We start from the raw sequence: 19,971 nt of genomic DNA on the forward strand, positions 1-19,971 counted from the left end.
GAAGACAAACAACAACAAAAATTAATTTTCAGCCAAAGAATTTACTTAACTTTATATTTTTTTATTTATTTATTTAACTTTAATTTTATTGTCGTAAAATTTGTTTTGAAATTCGAAAATGAAACAATAATTTAAACTAATTATACAGAAATTTATTATAAATTTAAATTTACCTGTCAAAGAACCTGTTAAGTAGAAAAAAACATTCTAGACAAAAACAATTTTTAAAAGTCGGGGAACTTTATTGTTCAGTGAAAAGAGAGAGACTTAAAAAAACAATACAAAAGTCAGGGGATTTTTATAACTTTTAAATCTTTTTTAGATCAGTATTCAACGGTTTTTTTTTGTTGTTGAAAATTTATCTTTTTAATTAAAAAATTCATTTATTTTAATAGAAACTGCATTTTTCTATAAAAATGCAATTGTTTGGTTGGAAATTCAACAATTTTGGTAAAAGTAATCCTTTTTGGTTGAAAATTGAACTTTTTTTTTTGAAAATGCAAGTCTCTTTGTAGAAAATATACTTTTTGTTAAACTTATATTTTAATTTTGAAAAGTCAAATTAAAATCTTTTTTGTATTAAAATTCAAATACATTTTTTGAAAATTTGTTAAAAAATGGTTTTTTGACGAAGACTTACATTTTTAGTAGACAATTTATCTCTTTAGTTCAAAGTTGAAATATTTTGTCTGAGAATTGATCTTTTTAAATTGAAAATTCAACTGCGTGGGTAAATAATGAACTAATTTCTTCATATTTTTTTAAAAAAGGATTTTCTGTTTAGTTAAAATTGAACTATTTTCTTGAAAATTTTTTTTTAACGCTGAAAATTCATATTTTCTGGTTACAAATTCAATCTTTGTACAAGAAATTCGTCTTCGCTTGAAGATTCAACAATTTACATAAACTTATTTTTTTCTTACACGACTAAAAAATCTTTATTTGTTGAAAAATCAAGTTTTTTTTTGAAAAGGCATCTTTTATGGTAGACCAGTAATTTTTTGTTTTGTTTAAAAGAAAGAAATTTTCAAAAATAATCAAGTAAAAAAAACATCAAAATTAAATAAATATATAAAAATCAAATAAATTACTTATGAATTCAATTGAATTGGTAAATTAAACTTAACTAATTTAATATTATTAATTATAAATTGAATAATTAATAAATTACCTGTCGAACTTCACGAGAATGATCCCTCCGATTTCCATAATTTTTCCCTGGTGGCGAATCGGGTCTCCAGCGATCATCGTTTTCATTAGGATTTCGATTTCGACGATTTCCCGAGTACCTTTTGTTGTGCTCGTCTCTCCGATTGCCAGATTCGACATGATTTCCACCCCCTGGTCTCCGAGGAGGTTCACCCTGATAACTACGATTGGATCGAACATCCCAATCCCTGTGATCATCCCTTTCTCTTTCTTTTTCCCAATTCTGATAAACAGGCGATCTTGGAACGAATTTAAAATAACATTTATTTTTATTTATTTATTTAATATACAAAAATTATAAATAAACAATACGATTTTATAAACCATATAGATGAATTTTGAACCAAATAGTTGCATTTACAAATTAAAAAATACATTTCCAGTAAAAACTGGAAAAGTTCCATTTTCAGTCGTAAAATTACGGTTTAACCAACAAACAAGATTAATTTTCGACAAAATGGTTCAATTGTAAACTGAAATGATGAATTTTCAGCCAAAAAAGATTAATTTAACCCTTACAGGGCACACTTCCGTAAAGTTACATAAAGATCATACTGGGTGTTATATACCCAAGGCTATTTAAACGTGTGCTGTGCCCACGGCATTGGATAGTTTTTTACAAGAAAATTAATTAATGATGCTTAATCTATCTAGTTCGTGGAGAAAAAGATTTCATGACAGTTTTTGAAATTTAAAGTAGTTTAAAAAATCCTTTTTAGAAAAAAATTTGTTAATCAATTCTTTCACTCTAAAATTAATAATTTTTTAAGTTTTCGATATTTTTACTTGAATACTTCCAAGATACGGTGCTTCAAAAATAAACTGCGTATAAAAATTATAAAAATCCAAATTATGTGAAAATGACATAGAAAAATAGGGTTTCATGTCATTTGTTAATCTGGCGCCCATATATTCGATTTTCTTGAATTTAGTATATTTTGTTAAAGCACAAATAAGTCGCTGGGTATTTAAAATCCAGTATGCCCTATAAGGGTTAAACCCAAATTCGTTGAAATTTACAACCAAAAAAGATTAATTTTCAACCACAAAAAAAATTTTTCAACCAAGAGGATTAATTTCTACCAAAAAATAAAAGTTTCAACTAAAAAAAAAAAAAAAAATTTTCGACTAAAATAGTATAGTTACATTTTAGCTAGAAAATTACTGTTTTACAATTAAAAAAAAATTAATTAAAAATAAAAGGTAAATTTTAACATTAAATGAATCTTCAAAAAAAAAAAAAAAGATTAATTTTTAACCAAAGAATTCGAGTTCGAATCAAGGTGTTTGATTTTCAACCAAAAATATTAACTTTTTATTAAAAAGAAGAATCTGTAACAAAATACATTAATTTTCGACTAAAAAAAAAAGGAAGAAATTTTAAATGAAAACTGAAATATTTAAATTTTAAGTTGAAAAATTAATGTATGACCAAAAAAAAAAGATCTATGAACAAAATAATTCAATTTTCAACAAAAAAAAATATTAATTTTCAATCAAGGAGATTAATTTCTACCAAAAATATGAATTTTGAATTACAAAAGATAATTTTTCAACCAAAAATTAACAAAAAGACGGATAATTAACAACATACATTAATCTTCGACTAGAATAAAAAAATAAATTGTAAACCAAAACTGAAACAGTTAAATTTTCAGTTAAAAAATTATTGTTTGGTAAAAAAAATGAATTTTCCATCAAAAAGATTAATTTTCAACTAAGAAGATTAATTTTTTATTAAAAAGAAGGATCTGTAACAAAATACATTAATTTTTGACTAAAAAAAAAGGAAGAAATTTTAAACCAAAACGAAAATATTTAAATTTTAAGTTGAAAAATGAATTTTTAGCACAAAAAAAATGAATTTTCAACAAATTAATTAAATTTTCAACAAAAAAAAAAGACAACTAACAAAATGGAAACAGTTAAATACACATTAGTTAAAAAAATTCATTTTTATTCTAAAAATATGAATTCTCAAAAAAACAGTAAATTTTAAACAATAAAAAATCTTTTGAACAAAATTGTTCAATTTCTTACCAAGTAGATCAACTTTTCACCAAATAGTTGAATATTCGACATAAATTATGAATTTTCAACTTATTAGCTAGAATTTTTCAACAAAAAATTGAAGAATCAAAATTAAAACAAAAATTAGTTTAAAAAAAAATAAAATGGTTCAATTTTCATTCAAGGAGGTGAATCCGAAAATAAAAAAGGCATTTTTTACAAATGAATTCAACTTTTAACCAACTAAGAAAGAACAATTTTTACTAAAAATGAAACAGTTAAATTTTCAGTTAAATTAATTAATTTTTTACTAAAAAAAACTTTTTCCTAACAAATTTATTTATCCAAATAGCAATAGTAATCATTAATAATAGGTATTTTCAATACCTCGCGAATATATTCTTCCTTGGAATCATTTTTAAATTCCCTAAAATATTTCAAATTAAAATCTCTTGAAAATGCCGTAGATTTGAGAAGTTTTTTAAATTCCCTAAAATCGTAAAAAAAACAACACATTTTTTAGAACAAAGTTGAATTTTGAAACAAAAAAGTTAATGTTCAACAATAAAAGAGAGATTTGAAACAAAAATGTTAATTTTCAAAACGAAAAAGTTAATTTTTAAACATAAACATTTTTCTAACAAAATAATAAATCTTCAATCCAAGAAGAAGAATTTTCAACAAAAACGTTTTCAAGCTAAAAAATCGAATGTTTTAGAAAATTGTTGACTTTAAAACAAAAAAGTCGGGTTTCAAGCAAAAAAGTTCATTTTGAAATACAAAAAAAAAGGAATACGAGAAAAGAAGAAGTTTCAAAAAAGTTAATTTTTAAATAAACATAGTTAATTTTAAAAAAAAACTTTTTATCAAACAAGAAAATTATTTTGCAAAGAAAAAAGTTTATTTAAAAAAAAATTTTTAAAAACCTGTAATTTTCAAACAAAAGGTAAAAAATTTGATTTTGAAACAAAAAAGCTAGATTTTAAACATAAAAGTTAATTTTCAAATAAGAAAATTAATTTCCAACGAAAACAGATGAATTAAAAAAAGTTAAGTATCAAAAAAATAAATAAATAAAGTTCATTTTTAAGTGAAAAAATTAAATTTAAAAAAGTTAGATTTCAAACAAAAAAGGTCCTTTTCGAACAAAAAAGTTAATTTATATTCCAAGAATAAAGTTGATTTTCGAACAAAAAATTTAATTTTTAAACAGAGAATTTGATTTTGAAAGAAAAAAGCTAGATTTTAAACATAAAAGTTTATTTTCAAATAAAAAAAAAAAAATAATTTCCAACGAAAACAGATGAATTTTCAAACAAAAAAGTTAATTATCAAAAAAAAGTTCATTCAAACAAAAAATTTAATTTTCAAATACAAAAAGAAAGGAACAAAAGAGAAGAAGTTTCAAGGAAGTTAATTTTTAAATTAAAAAAGTTAATTTTTAAGCAAAACACTTAATTTCAGACAAGAAAGTTAATTTTTAAAGAAAGAAGTTTATTTTTATACAAAAAAAAGTCATTTTCGAACAAAAAAGTTCATTTTCAAACAAAAGTTAAATTAAAAAAATTAATTTTTAAACAAAAGATTTGATTTTCAAACAAGAAAGCTAGATTTTAAACATAAAAGTTCATTTTCAAATAACAAAATTAATTTTCAACGAAAACAGATGGATTTTCAAAAAAAAGTTCATTTTTAAATAAAAAATTTAATTTTTGAACCAAAAAGGGTCAGTTAAAAAAAATAGATTTCAAACACAAAACTTGGGTTTCAAACAAAAAAGTTCATTTAAAAAAAAACTTAATTTCAAACAAGAAAGTTAGTTTTCAAAGAAAAAATTTAATTTCCAAACAAAAAAGTGTATATTGAAAAATAGTTCATTTTCGAACAAAAAAGTTAATTTTCAAACAAAAGTTACTTTAAAAAAAAAATAATAATTTTCGAACCAAAATTTAATTTTCAAGCAAAAGTTAATTTTAAAAAAATAATAATTTTTAAACAGAAAATTTGATTTTGAAATAAAAAAGCTAGATTTTAAACATAAAAGTTAATTTTCAAATAACAAAATTAATTTTCAACGAAAACAGATGAACTTTAAAAAAGTTCATTTTTAAATAAAAAATTTAATTTTTGATCCAAAAAGGGTCATTAAAAAAAATTAGATTTCAAACACAAAAGTTGGGTTTCAAACAAAAAAGTTAAATTTAAAAAAAACTTAATTTCAAATAAGAAAGTTAGTTTTCAAAGAAAAAATTTAATTTTTAAACAAAAAAGTGTATTTTGTAAAAAAAAGTTCATTTTCGAACAAAAAAGTTAATTTAAAAAAAAAAAATAATTTAAAAAAATTCGATTTTCGAAAAAAGCTAGACTTTAAACATAAAAGTTAATATTCAAATAGAAAAATTAGTTTCCAACCAAAACAGACGAATTTTCAAACACAGAAAAAAGAAATACGAGAAAAGTTGAAGTTTTAAGAAACCAGTCGAATTTTCAAGAAAAAATGATTGATTTAAGATAAACGAGAATTCGATGAAATTCATAAAAAAATTCAAGGTAATTTGAACAAAAAATTGAAATGAATTATATGCAAAAAATAAAGACTTTAGGATCAATTAAATAAAAACTTTTTAAAGATCAAAAAAAGTTCATAGAATTCAGTAGAATTGAGTAAATTTAGAAGAATCCAAGCGAACTTAATAAATTCCAGGAATTCCAAGGAATTAAAACAAAAAAGATTAATTAATAAGAATTCAGGGTGATTTGCAAAAAATAATTTAAAATCTTCTCAAATCTTTGAAACTCTACTAATTTACACCCAAAAAAGATTTAAAATAAATTGGAAGTAGTTATAAAAATCGAGAAAATTCATTGAATTGAGTAGGTTTGAAGTGAGAATAGAAAAATTAAAGAAAATTCAAAAGAATTTGAGATGAAATCCCTAAGAATAATTTGAGATGATTTTTAAAGACTTCAAAATAAATTAAACAACATTTTTTGGAAAATTCATTTGATTGAATTGAAATAAGTGAATTTCAAAGAATTTAGGAAGAATTAATACGAATTCTGGGCGAATTTCAAGTTGTAAAATTTTTTGAAAATCTCTTAAAATCTTTGCAACCCTACGAAATCCTTCATTTCTTGTGTAAAATTCTTTTAAAATCAATTAAAATTTTTAATTTTCTTAAACTTATCTAAACCCTTAGAAATTCCTCGAAATTGTTTTAATATCTTTAAAATGCCTTGAAAAAAAAAGAAAATACATTCAAATATTTCAAATCCGTTGATGATTTTATCAATTGAATTTAAAACATTTAAAAGAATTTAAATAAATTCAGGATAAATTAATAACAATTCATGATCAATTTCAAAAACTAATTTCATAACTCGTCAAATATTTGAAAACCTAAGAAATACTCTTTTTTCTTGAGTACATTTTTTTTAAATCTACTAAAATATTATTAAATCCCAAGAAATTCTATGAGATCTGGCGATATTTTCTGAAAGACTGAACATTTTTTATTTCTAAATATTCGAATCATTTTGAAATCTCTTCAAATGATTCAAAATCAATTACCAACTTCTAGAAATCTTTTGACATTCTTTAAAATAGATAAAATCCTTTAAAGTCCTAAAAAAGACCTCACGTGTCGCGAATAAATTATTTGAAATCCACTAAAAAAAAATTAAGGGTGGCCGTTTTAATATCAACGAAATAAATTTCCGGTTCGCAAATATTTTTCACGGTCAATGAAATTTAAAAAATGGAACATTAAAACTAAAGAATTTCCACTTAAGTTAATAAAAACTGAGCTGCAAATAAAAGCACTCAAAGTGGAACTGTTAAATTTTGAACTTTTAAAATCGAAATTTAAAAGTTTTTAATTAAAAATTTTTTGCATTTAAAGCCTCAATAATTTACGCGTATAAAATTAACGGTACTAACATTTTTCAATATAAAAAAAACATAAATCCACTTGATCATTTTCAATGCTCTAAATTAAAAAAATTAATCAATGAACTTTAACATTTTCAAAATTATATAATTTTAAGGAATTTTAAGCTAGAAACATTAAATATTGAAAAATTGAAAACATTTTAAATGAACACTTCTTAAATTAGAAATTCAAATTATTTTCGTTTTAAATAGTTTAAACATCCTTAGAAAGCTTCAAAACTGTATTTCAAAATATTGAGAAATCTAGAAGTTGTTTTAAATTTAAAATTTTTCAGAACTTCTAAATATCTGTCAAAATGAATTGAATTTTTTCTACAATATTCCGAAAATCCTGCAAATTTTAGAAAATTTCTTTATAATTTGAATGTAAAAACATTTTTTTAAGATTCCTAGGAAAATTAAAAATAACTTTTCATTTTGAAAAATTATTTTAAGAGAATATTTAGAAAGTTTTTCAAAGATTAAAAAAAAAATTTTCAAAAAGATTCTAGAACATTTTAAGAAAACTTTCTAAAATTTGCATGATAATTTTTTATCATTTTAAAACTCCTAAATATTTCTTAAAATTAGTCAAATTTTTTCTAAAAATTTTCATTTGTAAATTATGCATCAAACTAAAAAATTTCACTTACAAATTAAACATATTTCGAAATTTTAACGATTGCAGGTTTTCTATGTCAAAAAATTCAGTTAAAGATTCTTTACTTTTAAATATTTGGTTTCAATTTACTTGTCTTAAATAAAAATTCAAATATTGCTCAATATTCAATAATTAATCTTTTTTTTTTTTTTTAAATTGAAAGTGTCGAATTGAATAGGTTAAAAATTGAATATTTTAGACTGAAACAATATTTTAAATTTAATAAAATCCTTTAATTAGAAATATATTATTAAGTTGAAAATAGTTTGTAAATTTTCAGTCACACCTTCACATTTGTTTAATGACTAAGACTTTCAAATTGTCTCCGTTTCAGTTTTAACTTTAAAATCTGAAAATTCTTAAATTTTGAATTGATTTAAAATCTCTTTCCAAATCGTTTTTTTTTCACTTTTTATTACTTAAAGTACAGATAAATTTAAAAAATTTATATATTTATTAAATAAAAATGTTTTTATCAAAAATTTTCAAAATCCGAGACTTTTACATTTTATTTGTTCAAGTCTTTAAGAAAGCATTTCAAAATACTTTAAATTAAAAATGTAAGTTTAAAAATAGAAATTTTTAATGGAAAATTTTAAAGTAAAAACAATTCAACTAATTATGTCAAAACTGTTGAAATCGAACGTGGACAGATTTTTCTTCTACAAATTTGTAAAATTCCCGTCAAAAAAAGAAAAAAATCACTGTCATTTTCCGGTTTCTCGGTCCGGATCAATTCAAGAAAGACTTTTAAAAAATCAAAAAAGTCCAGAAAATTAACTAAGTTCTAGAGAATTCCTAGGAATTAAAAAAAAATTAATAAGAATTCAGGGCGAATTGCAAAAAATAACTGTACTGCCCAATGCAAAAAATGTGTCACGAGAGTTGAAAACGGTCATTATTATTTTTTGTAATATAGGAAAAAAACGGCAAAATTGGCATGATTCAAATTTTAAAAAATTCCATAAATATTTAGAATTTATAAAGAATAATAAAAAAATAAATAACGAATACATAAATTAATGAAAAAAATGCCGAAAAAATATATTACTATCGAATTATAAAATTTTCCAAATTTTAAATAACGACAAGATTTTTAATTAACAAAAAATAAAATTTTAAAATATCCAAAACTGAAATTCACCAACTTCAAGACCGACTTTTAAAATAAACGAATTATTAAGTTCCCGACAAATGTTTTGATGCCCGAAATTTATAATTTTTCAACATAGTTAAATAATTATTAATTTATAAGTAATTAATAGAATTATAAATAAGACAAACAATTTAATGAATCATTAATTAATCATTTATTAATTATTTTCGGAAATTTTAAATTTCGTCAAACTTAAATTACAGAAATAGAAATATTTATGAAAATTTAACAATTCGTTTATTTTATAATATGACAAACAAGGAATATGATAAATCCTTAGATATTTTTTTCTATTACAATGAAATAACCAACTCTTAATTCTGATTTTTTTCAATCAATTAGACTTTGTAACGAAGCTAAAATATTTTAACATTTGTATGTTTCCAAATTTAAAAAAATCACCTTACTCTCTTCTAAATTATTTAAAACTTTCACACGAACATAAGAAAAATTCTTCTTGTTTTTTAATTTCGTCAGACCTTCTAAGCCCTAAAATCTTTCAGCTTCTTCTTTTACCATTTTTGAAATTTTCTAAAATCTTTTAAAATAATCTCTTCAAATTAATTTTTCAAAATAAAAAGTTATTTTAATTTTTCCTGGAAACCTGAAAAAAATACCTTTCATTTTCGTGAAACTTTACAAAATTTAGAAAAAAAAACTTTACAAGTTTTATTTATTGTTTAATGGTTTTAAGCTATTGAATATCTCTCAAACTTATTCAAATTTTTTTCAAAAATTATGTAATATGACAAAATTGCAAAATTTTGCTTGAAAATCTTTCAAACCCTTTTTAAAAATTTAAAAATCTCCCATGAATTTCAAAAACTTTTTTCATATCCTGACAAAATTCAGTTAACCTAAAAAATTTGTAAAACTTGAAAAATTTAAAAAAAAATGGTCTCAACGTCTTCTATATACTTTTAACCCACATTTTAAAATCTTTAAAACTTAAAATTATATTTTTAAAATAAAACCGAAACCATTTCTCCTCAGAACTTTTCCTATCGGAGCGATAATTAATGGAAATGATTCGATAAAAAAAAACACTATTAGAAAAATCTACTGTGTCATGTTTACAATAATTATATAAATAAACTGTTTTCTTAAAATCGAAGAAATTCCATTGATTCCAGTCAAATTTGAGTCGATTTCGAAGATTTAAGGGAAATGAGAAGAATTCGATTAAATTGATAAAAAACCAAATTTAAAAAGCAATCAAGTGAGTTTATCATGATTTTTAAAGACTTCAAAATAAATTTAAAAAATCTTCAAAAATCCATTGAATTGCATAGAATATAATAGAAATTAATTACAATTTTTTGATTTCTTAAACTGACGATTTTATCAATTGAATGAAAAACATTTTTATAAATTTAAATGAATTCAGAATAAATTAATAACAATTCATGATCAATTTCAAAAACTAATTTCATAACTCCTCAAATCTTTGAAAACCTAAAAAATACTCACTTTTCTTGAATAAATTATTTAAAATCGACTAAAATTTTTTATAAAATCCTCTGAAATCTCTAAAAATTGCATAATAAAATTTTAAAGATCCTGTAAAATCGTTTCATATATTTCAAAACTAAAAAATTCTTTATCCTAAAAAAATTTCGAATTAAAAGCCCTTGAAAATGCTTCTGAAGTTTTAAAAAATATCTATTATTAAAAAGGTGTGTTTTCTACCTTGAAAGAAAATAAAAAATAAAAAATAAGAAGGCTTAATGATAATTTTCTCACCTGTTCGACACGTCTCTTTCTGCGAGCGCCTCCTTCACCTTTTTCGGCATGTAGAGTGGCTGTTCCGGTTTCTTGTTCCTTTTTCTCGGATCGCCGCCAAAATGATTGCCTTTCGAAGGCCCTTGAATTTGATTGCTGTTATTTTTGTAGTTGAGATGCAAAGCATTTAATTTCGAAGAGACCTCATCCATTTGAAGGGACGCCGATTGGTTTTTCCCTTGATTCGAGCCCGAAAACTGAGCATTTCGCAATCGGTATTGAATCGAGCCCGGTTTTGACCTATCCTGCGAGTGATTCTCATTCTCGAATTCCTCTCCTCGACCTGGACCTACTTTTCGTAATAATCCACCTCCAGGTCTGTAAAGAGCCTGAGGTGGTGCTCTGTTTCCTCCTCCTCCTCCTCCCCCTACTCCTCCTCCTCCTCCTCCTCCTCCACGCATTCCTGTATATCTTTCCTTCTCTGATCTGTAGTCTTCGTTATCTACAAAATTAATAACAAATTCACAACAATTTTGAACAAATCCTGGACAAAATTTCCAAATTCTGCCAGTTTGAGGGCGCGCCTAGGGGGCGCGACGGTTGAATCTTCGCGCTCGGTTATTTATTCTTTGCATTTGGAATGCTTGAGAAAAACTTTATCAAAAAGATCTCTTTTAGATGGCAGTATTTATATGCGTCTTCATATTCTGAGTGGTCTACTTAATTAGGTATAGTCAAAGATTAGGTTTCTCAAAGCTCTGTAGGCTTTGAGGTACACATTCTTATTGTGACATTCGCGCTGCGCGCTCGATTTCCGACAGAAATTTGTAAACAGGTTTTTGTTGGACTTTTTTTCTCGTAACTTTCGTCGTTTTTCCACACATTTTTTTTTTTATTTTATTTTTTGTCAACGTTATTTTTCATGATTAAAACAAAAAGTACGCGTCCTATCAAGAAGTGATTCATGACGAAATTCTAGATATTTTTTGGGATAACCATTTTTGTTAATTCATCTTTTTTCGTATCCTACATAGTTTGTACACCAAATGGATTTTTTTATTTTCCATTATTTTTTGTGCAATCAAAATTTGAATTTTCGATTTTTGAAGAAAATCCAAAAATTGGTTATAATGATCTTGTAGAGCTTACAAAAAGAAATGTTTTTTTTCTCTTGACTTTTTTTCATATCGTGCGTTTTTCGGCTTCAAATTTTGATTTTCGGTTGATTGAAAAAATTTTGAAACGCTATAACTCTGAGAATTTTCTTTTCATCGAAAAAAAGTCATAAGGATAAATTGTTTGTTCTTTTTGGTACTATTAATATCCGTACATAGAATTTTCAAATTCAGAAAAAAGTAGTCTCAAAAATTTTCAAAATGCGCTCACTTTTTGAATTTTTATCAAAAAGGGCTGGTTCACGAACTCGTCCTTTCTTTAAGGACCTAAAACAAATGTGCCAAAGATGAATTTGATTCGTTCATTTTTTCAAAAGTTAACGTGTTTACGGACGGACAGACAGACAGACGCCATCGTGAAAACCTGATTTTCGGATTCAGGGGTTCTCGAAACGTGGAGATCCGTTGAAAAAGTGTGATGTCAAATTTCCGACAATTCTAATACTTTCCCTATCATAAATGATGAGAATGTAAAAAGAACTGGCTTTCAACAAAACAAAAATACTTAAATTTTCAACTAATAGGAATAATCTTTCAAATAAAAATTGAATTTTTAGATTTTAAAAACAATTAATTTTCAACAACAAAAAAAGAAATTCATTTTTAATTAAAAAAGATCAATTCTCCACCAAACATGAAATAGTTTTGATTTATTGTATAAAAAATTAATTTTGAACTAAAAAAAGAAGCTTTAACATTGTAGATGACTTTCCAACTAAAGAAATGAAGTATTTTAATTTACAGTTAAAAAATAACTCTTTTTAGTTTTTTTTACAAATTAGTAGCCAAAAAAGAAAACTTTATTTAATTTTTCAGAAAGTAAACTAAAACTATTTTATATTTCGTTCAAAATTGATATTTTTTAATTGAAAATTCTTTTCTTTGGTTAAAAATTCTTTTTTTTTGTATCAAGTATTTCCAACATTTTGTTTTAATCAATCCATTAATTTCCAACCAAAAAGTTTCATTTGTACAAAAAAAATAATTTTGTTTAAAATCAATCTCATTTAAAAATTGATCGTTTTGGTGGAGACTTACTTGTTTTTTTTTTTTTTTTTTTTTTTTTTTTTTTTTTTTTTGCTTTAGTATTGATTTTTTTGTATGAAATTAGTTTGTTTAATTAAGATTTAATTATTCGATATTTTGACAAAAAAATTAATTTAGTACTAAAGAAGAACGACAAGAAAACTTATTTTTTAACGGAAAAAAGAAACGGATTTTCAACCAAAAAAAAAGACTTAAATTTTCAACCAAAAATGGAATAATTTTCCAAATAAAAATTGAATTGGCAAATTTTAAAAACATTTAATTTTGAAAAACAAAAAAAAGAAATTTAATTATGAAATTTTACATCCTGAAATTCTTTACATAAAAAAAATTTTAACAAAAGAAAAGAATTTTCAATTAAAAAATATCAATTTTGAACAAAACATGAAATAGTTTTAGTTTACTTTCTGAACAATTAAAATAATGTTTATTTTTTGGCTACTGATTTGCAAAAAAAACTAGAAATAGTTATTTTTTTAACTGTAAATTAAAATATTTCATTTCTTTAGTTAAAAATTATTTATTTATTTAAAAATTGAACGCATTCATGTAAATCTTGCATTTTTGTGCAGGATCGCTACTAAAATCTTGAACAAAACTCCCAAATTATTCCAAGTTTTTCTAGAGCAAATCAAGTATTTCGAATTTTTTTTTATAATTAATCCATTAATTTTTAACCAAAAAGTTGCATTTGCACAAAAAAAAACATTTTGTTTAAAATTAATCGCATTTAACAATTCATCGTTTTGGTTGAGACTTACTTGTTTTTTTTCTTTAATATTGATTTTTTTGTATGAAATTATTTTGTTTAATTCAAGATTTAATTATTCGATTTTTTGACAACAAAAAACTTTTCTAGTATTTTTTTTACAAATAAGTAGCTAAAAAAGTTCATTTTCAACCAAGAAAGATTCAATAAGACGAATTCAAGACAATTGCAGCCGAAAAGATCCAATTTTTGGTTAACAAAATATTCGTTTTAGTTAAAAAATTTAGTTTAAAAATTTTTTAGTTGAAGTCTTTTTTGAAAAACCGTTCTTCTTTTAATTCGAATTTTATTTTTATAGTTGATAATTAAACTATACTGTTGAAAATTCCTGTATTTTGCTGAAAATTCTTTTTTTTTGCAAAAGATTTTTCTTTTTTATTAAAATTTATGTTTTTGGTAGAAAATTCTTTTTTTGTAATGAATTATTTTAACTTAAAATTCAACATTTAAATTTTTTGTATAAGAATGATCCCTTTTATTTAAAAATTTACGTATTTTTTGAAAATCCGTTCTTTTTTAGTTTAAGATTAATGTTTCAGGCAGCAAGTTAAAATTATATCATGTTTGGTTGAAAATTTATCTTTTTTATGGAAAATAAATTTCTTTGGTTAAACATTCTTTTTTTTGTTGGTGGTAATTAATTTTTTTTTAAATTTAACAAATAAATTTTTATTTGAAAAATTACTCCTTTTACTAATTCATCCAAAAAGTTGCGTCTTTAACCAAGAAAATATTTCGTTAAAAATTCATCTTTTTAGTTTTTTTTTAACTTAAGCTTTAATTATTCGATTTTTTCATGAAAATCCAAACTTTTTAAGTTAAAAAATGAGTTTTCTCACAGTATTTCTTTCGTAAAAAATTAAATTTTTAAATAGTAAATTAAAACTATTTCATTTTTCGTTCAAAACTGATCTTTTTTAATTAAAAATTAATTGTTTTTAAAACTTAACAATTCAATTTTTATTTGAAAAATTATGCCTTTTAGATGAATTTTGTTGTTGTTGAAAATCTGTTCCTTTTTTGGTTTACAAATAATTGTTTTTAAAATTTAACAATTCAATTTTTATTAAAAAAATTATTCCTTTTAGATGAATTTTGTTGTTGTTGAAAATCTGTTACTTTTTTAGTTTAAAGTTAATTTCTTTAAGTGAAAATTAAACTATTTTGAGAGAAAACAGCTATTTTTTCAGTTAAATATTGAACGCATTCCTGTAAATCTTTCATTTTCAGATCTGTAGTCTTCGTTATCTACAAAATTAATAACAAATTCACAACAATTTGAACAAATCCTGGACAAAATTCCCAAATTATTCCAAGTTTCTCAAGAGCCAATCAAGTTTTGTTTAAAATTAATCTCATTTAAAAATTCATCGTTTTAGTTAAGACATATTGTTTTTTTTTTTTTTTTGCTTTAATATTGATTATTTGTTGTATGACATTATTTTATCTAATTAAAGATTTAATTATTCGATTTTTTGTAAAAAAAAACTTTTTTAGTTTTTTAATACAAATTAGTAGCAAAATAAGAAACATCGAATTTGTATTAAAAAGATGAATATTCAATCAAACAGTAAAATTTTCAAACAAAAAGGTAAAAATTTAATAATTTAAAAACTAATTTTTTCCTTGAAAAATAAGTTTTTTTTTAATCCGTTCTTTTTTAGCACAAAATCAATTTTTGTAAACAGTAAATTAAACTATTTTATCTTTGGTTGAAAATGGATATTTTTTTTTTAGATGACAATAATTTCTTTAAATGAAAATTCCTGTATTTTGTTGATTTTTTTGTTTGTAGAAAATTCATTTTCAATTTTCAATTGATCTTTTTAATTAAAAATTAATTGTTTTTAAAATTTAACAGTTCAATTTTTATTTAAAAAATTAGTCTTTTTAGATACCCTAAATATCTTAAATTAGATGAATTTTTTAATCGAATATTAAAAGCATTCCTGTAAATCTTTCCTTTTCTGATCTGTAGTCTTTGATATTTGCAAAATTAAAAACAAATTCACAACAATTTGAATAAATCCTGGAAAAAATTCCCAAATTATTCCAACTTTCTCAAAAAGTTGCATTTGTAATAACAAAAAAAAAACATTTTGTTTAAAATTAATCTCATTTAAAAATTCATCGTTTTAGTTGACACCTACTTTTTTTTGCTTTAACATTGATACTTTTTTATGATTTTTGTTTTGTTTAGGCAAGATTTAATTATTCGATTTTCTGACCAAAAAAATATCTTTTGTTTTTTTTTTTTAAATAAATAAGTAGCTACAAAAGAAACATCACACAAAAAAAGAGTTCATTTTCAACCAAGAAAGATTATTTTTCAATCAAATAGTTGAATTTCAAACAAAAAGAAAAGGTTAAACTTCAACTAAAAACAGTTTACATTTTAATAAAATAATTGAATCTTCAAGCCAAAAGGACGAATTTTTTAGAAGACAGTTGAACTTTCAATACAAAAAGTAAAAATTTAATCAATTAAAAATAATTTATTTAATTAAAACATGCGTTTTTTGAAAATCCGTTCTTTTTTAGTACAAGAGTAATTTTTTAAACTGTAAATTAGAGTATTTTTTATTTGGCTGAAAATTAATATTTTTTAAAAATGAAATCATTTCTTTAGTTGAAAATTCCTGTATTTTGTTGATTTATTTATTTTTTTTTTTGGTTAAAATTTGTTTAATTGTTAAAAATTAATTATTTTAACTAAAAATTTATCAAATAAATTTTTGATTCAAAAATTATCCCTTTTATTTCAAAATTTACGTATTTTTTCGAAAATCCGTTCTTTTTTGTTCAAAATTAATTTTTCAGATAGTAAATTAAAACTATTTCATGTTTGATTAAAAATTTATCTTTTTTAGTAGAAAATTCTTTCCTTTAGTTGAACATACAATTATATTATTAAATTTTTTTGTGGAAAATTATACTTCTTGATGAAAGTTGATTTTTTCGGTAGAAAAGTAATTTCTTTGGTTGAAAAAATTTGGTTAGAAATTAATTATTTTTACTTAAACATTAACAATTTAATTTTTCGTTGAAGACTTATCCCTTTTAGTTAGAAATTTAAGCATTTTTTAAAAATCCGTTCTTTTTTAGTTAAAAATTCATTTCTTTATTTGAAAATTAAACTATACTGTTAAAAATTCTTTTTTTATACAAAATTGTTTTTCATGAAAGTTTACCTTTACGGTAAAAAATTAATTTCTTTAGTTGAAAATTTGTTTTTGAAAATTAATTATTTTTCTAGTTCAAAATTTATTTTTATAGTTAATAATTCAACTGTACTGTTGAAAATTCCTGTATTTTGTTAAAAATTTAGTTTTTTTTTTGTAAAAGATTATTCTTTTTATATTTTTGGTATAAAATTAATTTCTTTGGTTAAAAATTCTTTTTTTTTAATTTACATTTTAAATTAAAATTTTTAAATTCAGTTTTTGGTACAAAAATTATCCCTTTTATTTGAAAACTTAAGTATTTTATTTTTTTTTTTGAAAATCCAGTCTTTTTTACACCAAAATTAATTTTTCAGAAAGTAAATTAAAACTATTTAATGTTTCGTTCAAAATTTATCTTTTTAATTGATAATTAATTTCTTTGGTCAAAACAATTTTTTTTTCTTGAAAATTAATTGTTTTTCAAATTTAACAAGTTAATTTTCAATTGAAGAATTATTCTTTTTTGGTCAAAAAATTTAAGTTTTCTTGCCGATTTCTTGAGTACCAAATTAATTTTTTAAACTGCGAATTAAAATATTTCATTTCTTTAGTCGAAAATTCAACTATAATGTTAAAAATTCTTCTTTTTTGTAGAAAATGATTCTTTTTTAGTTCAAAATTAATTTTTGAAACAATAAATCAAAAGAATTTCATATTTAATGGAAAATTGATCCTTTTAATTGAAAATTAATTTCTTTTGTTGAAATTCTTTTTTTGTTGTTGAAAATTGTTTTAAAAATGTAACAACTCAATTTTTATTTGAAGAATTATTCCTATTAGTTTAAAATGTAAGTATTTTTCTTTGTTGAAAACCAGTTCCTTTTTAGTTTAAATTTAATTTCTTTAATAATTGAAAATTTGTGTCTTTTTTGTACAAAATTCTTATTCTTGATGAAAGTTTATCTTTTTGGTAAAAAATAAATTTTTTAAACTTAAAATGTACATATTCCGTTTTTTGATGAAAAATTTTCGTTTTTATTAAAAAAGCTATTTCTTTATTTGAAAATTTAACTATAAAATTAAAAACAAATTCACCAAAATTGTGCAGAATCTCTAATCAAATTTGTACTAAATTCCGAAATTAATCCAGGTTTTTCAAGAGCCAAGCAAGTATTTTGAATTTTTTTGATAAACAATTCATTAATTTTTAAACAAAAAGCTGCGCCTTTAGCCAAAAATAAGTTTTCTTGTCGTTCTGCATTAGTAAAAAATTAATTTTTCAAAATCTAAATTTACCTATTCCATTTTTTGATGAAAAATTATCGTTTTTAATTAAAATTTTATTTATTTAATTGAAAATTGAATCCATTTCTGTAAATCTTTGAACAAATACTAGACAAAATTCCCAAATTAATCCAGGTTGTTTACGAGCCAATCAAGTATTTCGATTTATTTCCAACCAAAAAGTTACATTTTTACAACAAAAAAAAACATTTTGTTAAAAAATCATTTCATTAGTATAAAATTAATCTCATTTCAAATTAAATCGTTTTGATTAAAACCTAATTTTTTGCTTTAAAATCGACTTTTTTGTATGAAATAACTCTGTTCAACTTAAAATTTAATTATTAGAATTGAAAAAAAAACCTTTTTTAGTAAACAAATAAGGTTTTTTTTTTAATCCGTTCTTCATTAGTATAAAATTAATTTTTTTAATGTAAATTAAACCAAAAATAGATTGATTAAATTTTCAGTTGAAGAAACTAATTTTCAACAAAGTGATGGATATTGAACCAAAAAAAGAGGGATTAAGAAAAATTCTTCTTTTTTTTAATTACAAAATTTTTCTCCTTGATGAAAGTTTATCTTATCGGCAAAAAATTTATTTCTTTGGATGAAAATTTGTGTTGTTGGAAATTAATTATTTTTACTCAAAGTTTAACAATCCAATTTTTCATTGAAAAAATATTCTTTTTAGTTGAAAAATTAGTTTAAAAACATTTTAGTTGAAGTATTTTTTTAAAAATCCGTCTTTTTTAATTCAAAATTAATTTTTCAGCCAATAAATTAAAACTATTTTATGTTTAGTTGAATATTATTTTTTTTAATCGAAAATTAATTTCTTTGGTTAAAAATACTTATTCTGGTGTTAAAAATTAATTGTTTTTAAACTTTAACAATTAAATTCTTATTTTAAAATTTACTTAGTTGAAAATTTAAGTCTTTTTTGATGTTGAAAATCCGTTCCTTTTTTAGTTGAAAATTAATTTTTTTTTAGTTTAAAAAAAAACTCTTTGGTTGGAATTTTGTTCGTAGAAATTATTTTTAGTTGAAAATTTAAGTATATTACTGAAAATTTAACAATTCAATTTTTGTTTCGAAATATGTCTCTTTTATTTGAAAACTTACACATTTTTTTTAAGTCTTCTTTTTTTAGTTAAAAAAATGACTAAACCTATTTTATGTTCAATTGAAAATTAATCTTCTTTAATTAAAAAATTAACTTCTTTGGTTACAATTTTTTGTCGTTAAAAATTGTTTTTAAGCTTTAACAATTCAATTTTTATTTTTAAAATTACTCCTTTTAGTTGAAAATTTCTGTCTTTTTTGTTGTTGAAAATTCGTTCCTTTTTCAGGTGAAAATTTATTTTTTTTGTTAAAAAAAAATTTCTTTGGTGGAAAAATGTTTGTTGTTACAAATTATTTTTACTCAAAATTTAACAATTTAATTTTTCATTTAAAAAGTATGCCTTTCAGTTAAAATTGCAGTATTTTTCTAAAACTTCTTTTTTTTTTGTAAAAGATTATTCTTTTTGACGAAGTTGATCTTTTTGGTAGAAAATTAATTTATTTGGTTGAAAATTCTTTTTTCTTTCTTAGTTAATTATTTTAACTCAAAGTTTAACAATTTAATTCTTGTTTCGAAAATTATCCCTTTTATTTTAAATCCTTTATTTTTTTAGTTAAAAAATTATTTAACCCTTAAACGGCCAAAACGCCACTACCGGTACACTGTTTTTCAACAGACAATAACTAAGACTATTCGACACTAGAAAAAATTGAGACACATATATTTTTATTGCTTAAGATCTCCTCTTTCCGACGGTGCCAATGAAATTCCTCAAAA

The 19,971-nt window shown here is 22.0% G+C and overlaps 1 protein-coding gene across 4 annotated transcripts in view; it reads right to left on the bottom strand.

Annotated features, from left to right (window-relative positions):
• Positions 1-19,971, bottom strand: part of LOC117167463 (telomerase-binding protein EST1A) — a 356,887-nt gene that overhangs the window by 334,855 nt on the left and 2,061 nt on the right. For 3 of the 4 annotated variants that reach the window (XM_033352433.1, XM_033352441.1, XM_033352424.1), the window contains exons 2-3: positions 10,711-11,191; positions 1,172-1,448 (exon numbers count right to left, since the gene is read on the bottom strand). In XM_033352433.1, the coding sequence (XP_033208324.1) occupies positions 1,172-1,448; positions 10,711-11,191 (758 nt within the window). The remainder of the gene's footprint in view (positions 1-1,171; positions 1,449-10,710; positions 11,192-19,971) is intronic. The other variant, XM_033352451.1, reaches the window with a different exon arrangement.

The sequence above is a fragment of the Belonocnema kinseyi genome, chromosome 1 (genome assembly GCF_010883055.1).
Source record: "Belonocnema kinseyi isolate 2016_QV_RU_SX_M_011 chromosome 1, B_treatae_v1, whole genome shotgun sequence".
NCBI lineage: Eukaryota > Metazoa > Arthropoda > Insecta > Hymenoptera > Cynipidae > Belonocnema > Belonocnema kinseyi.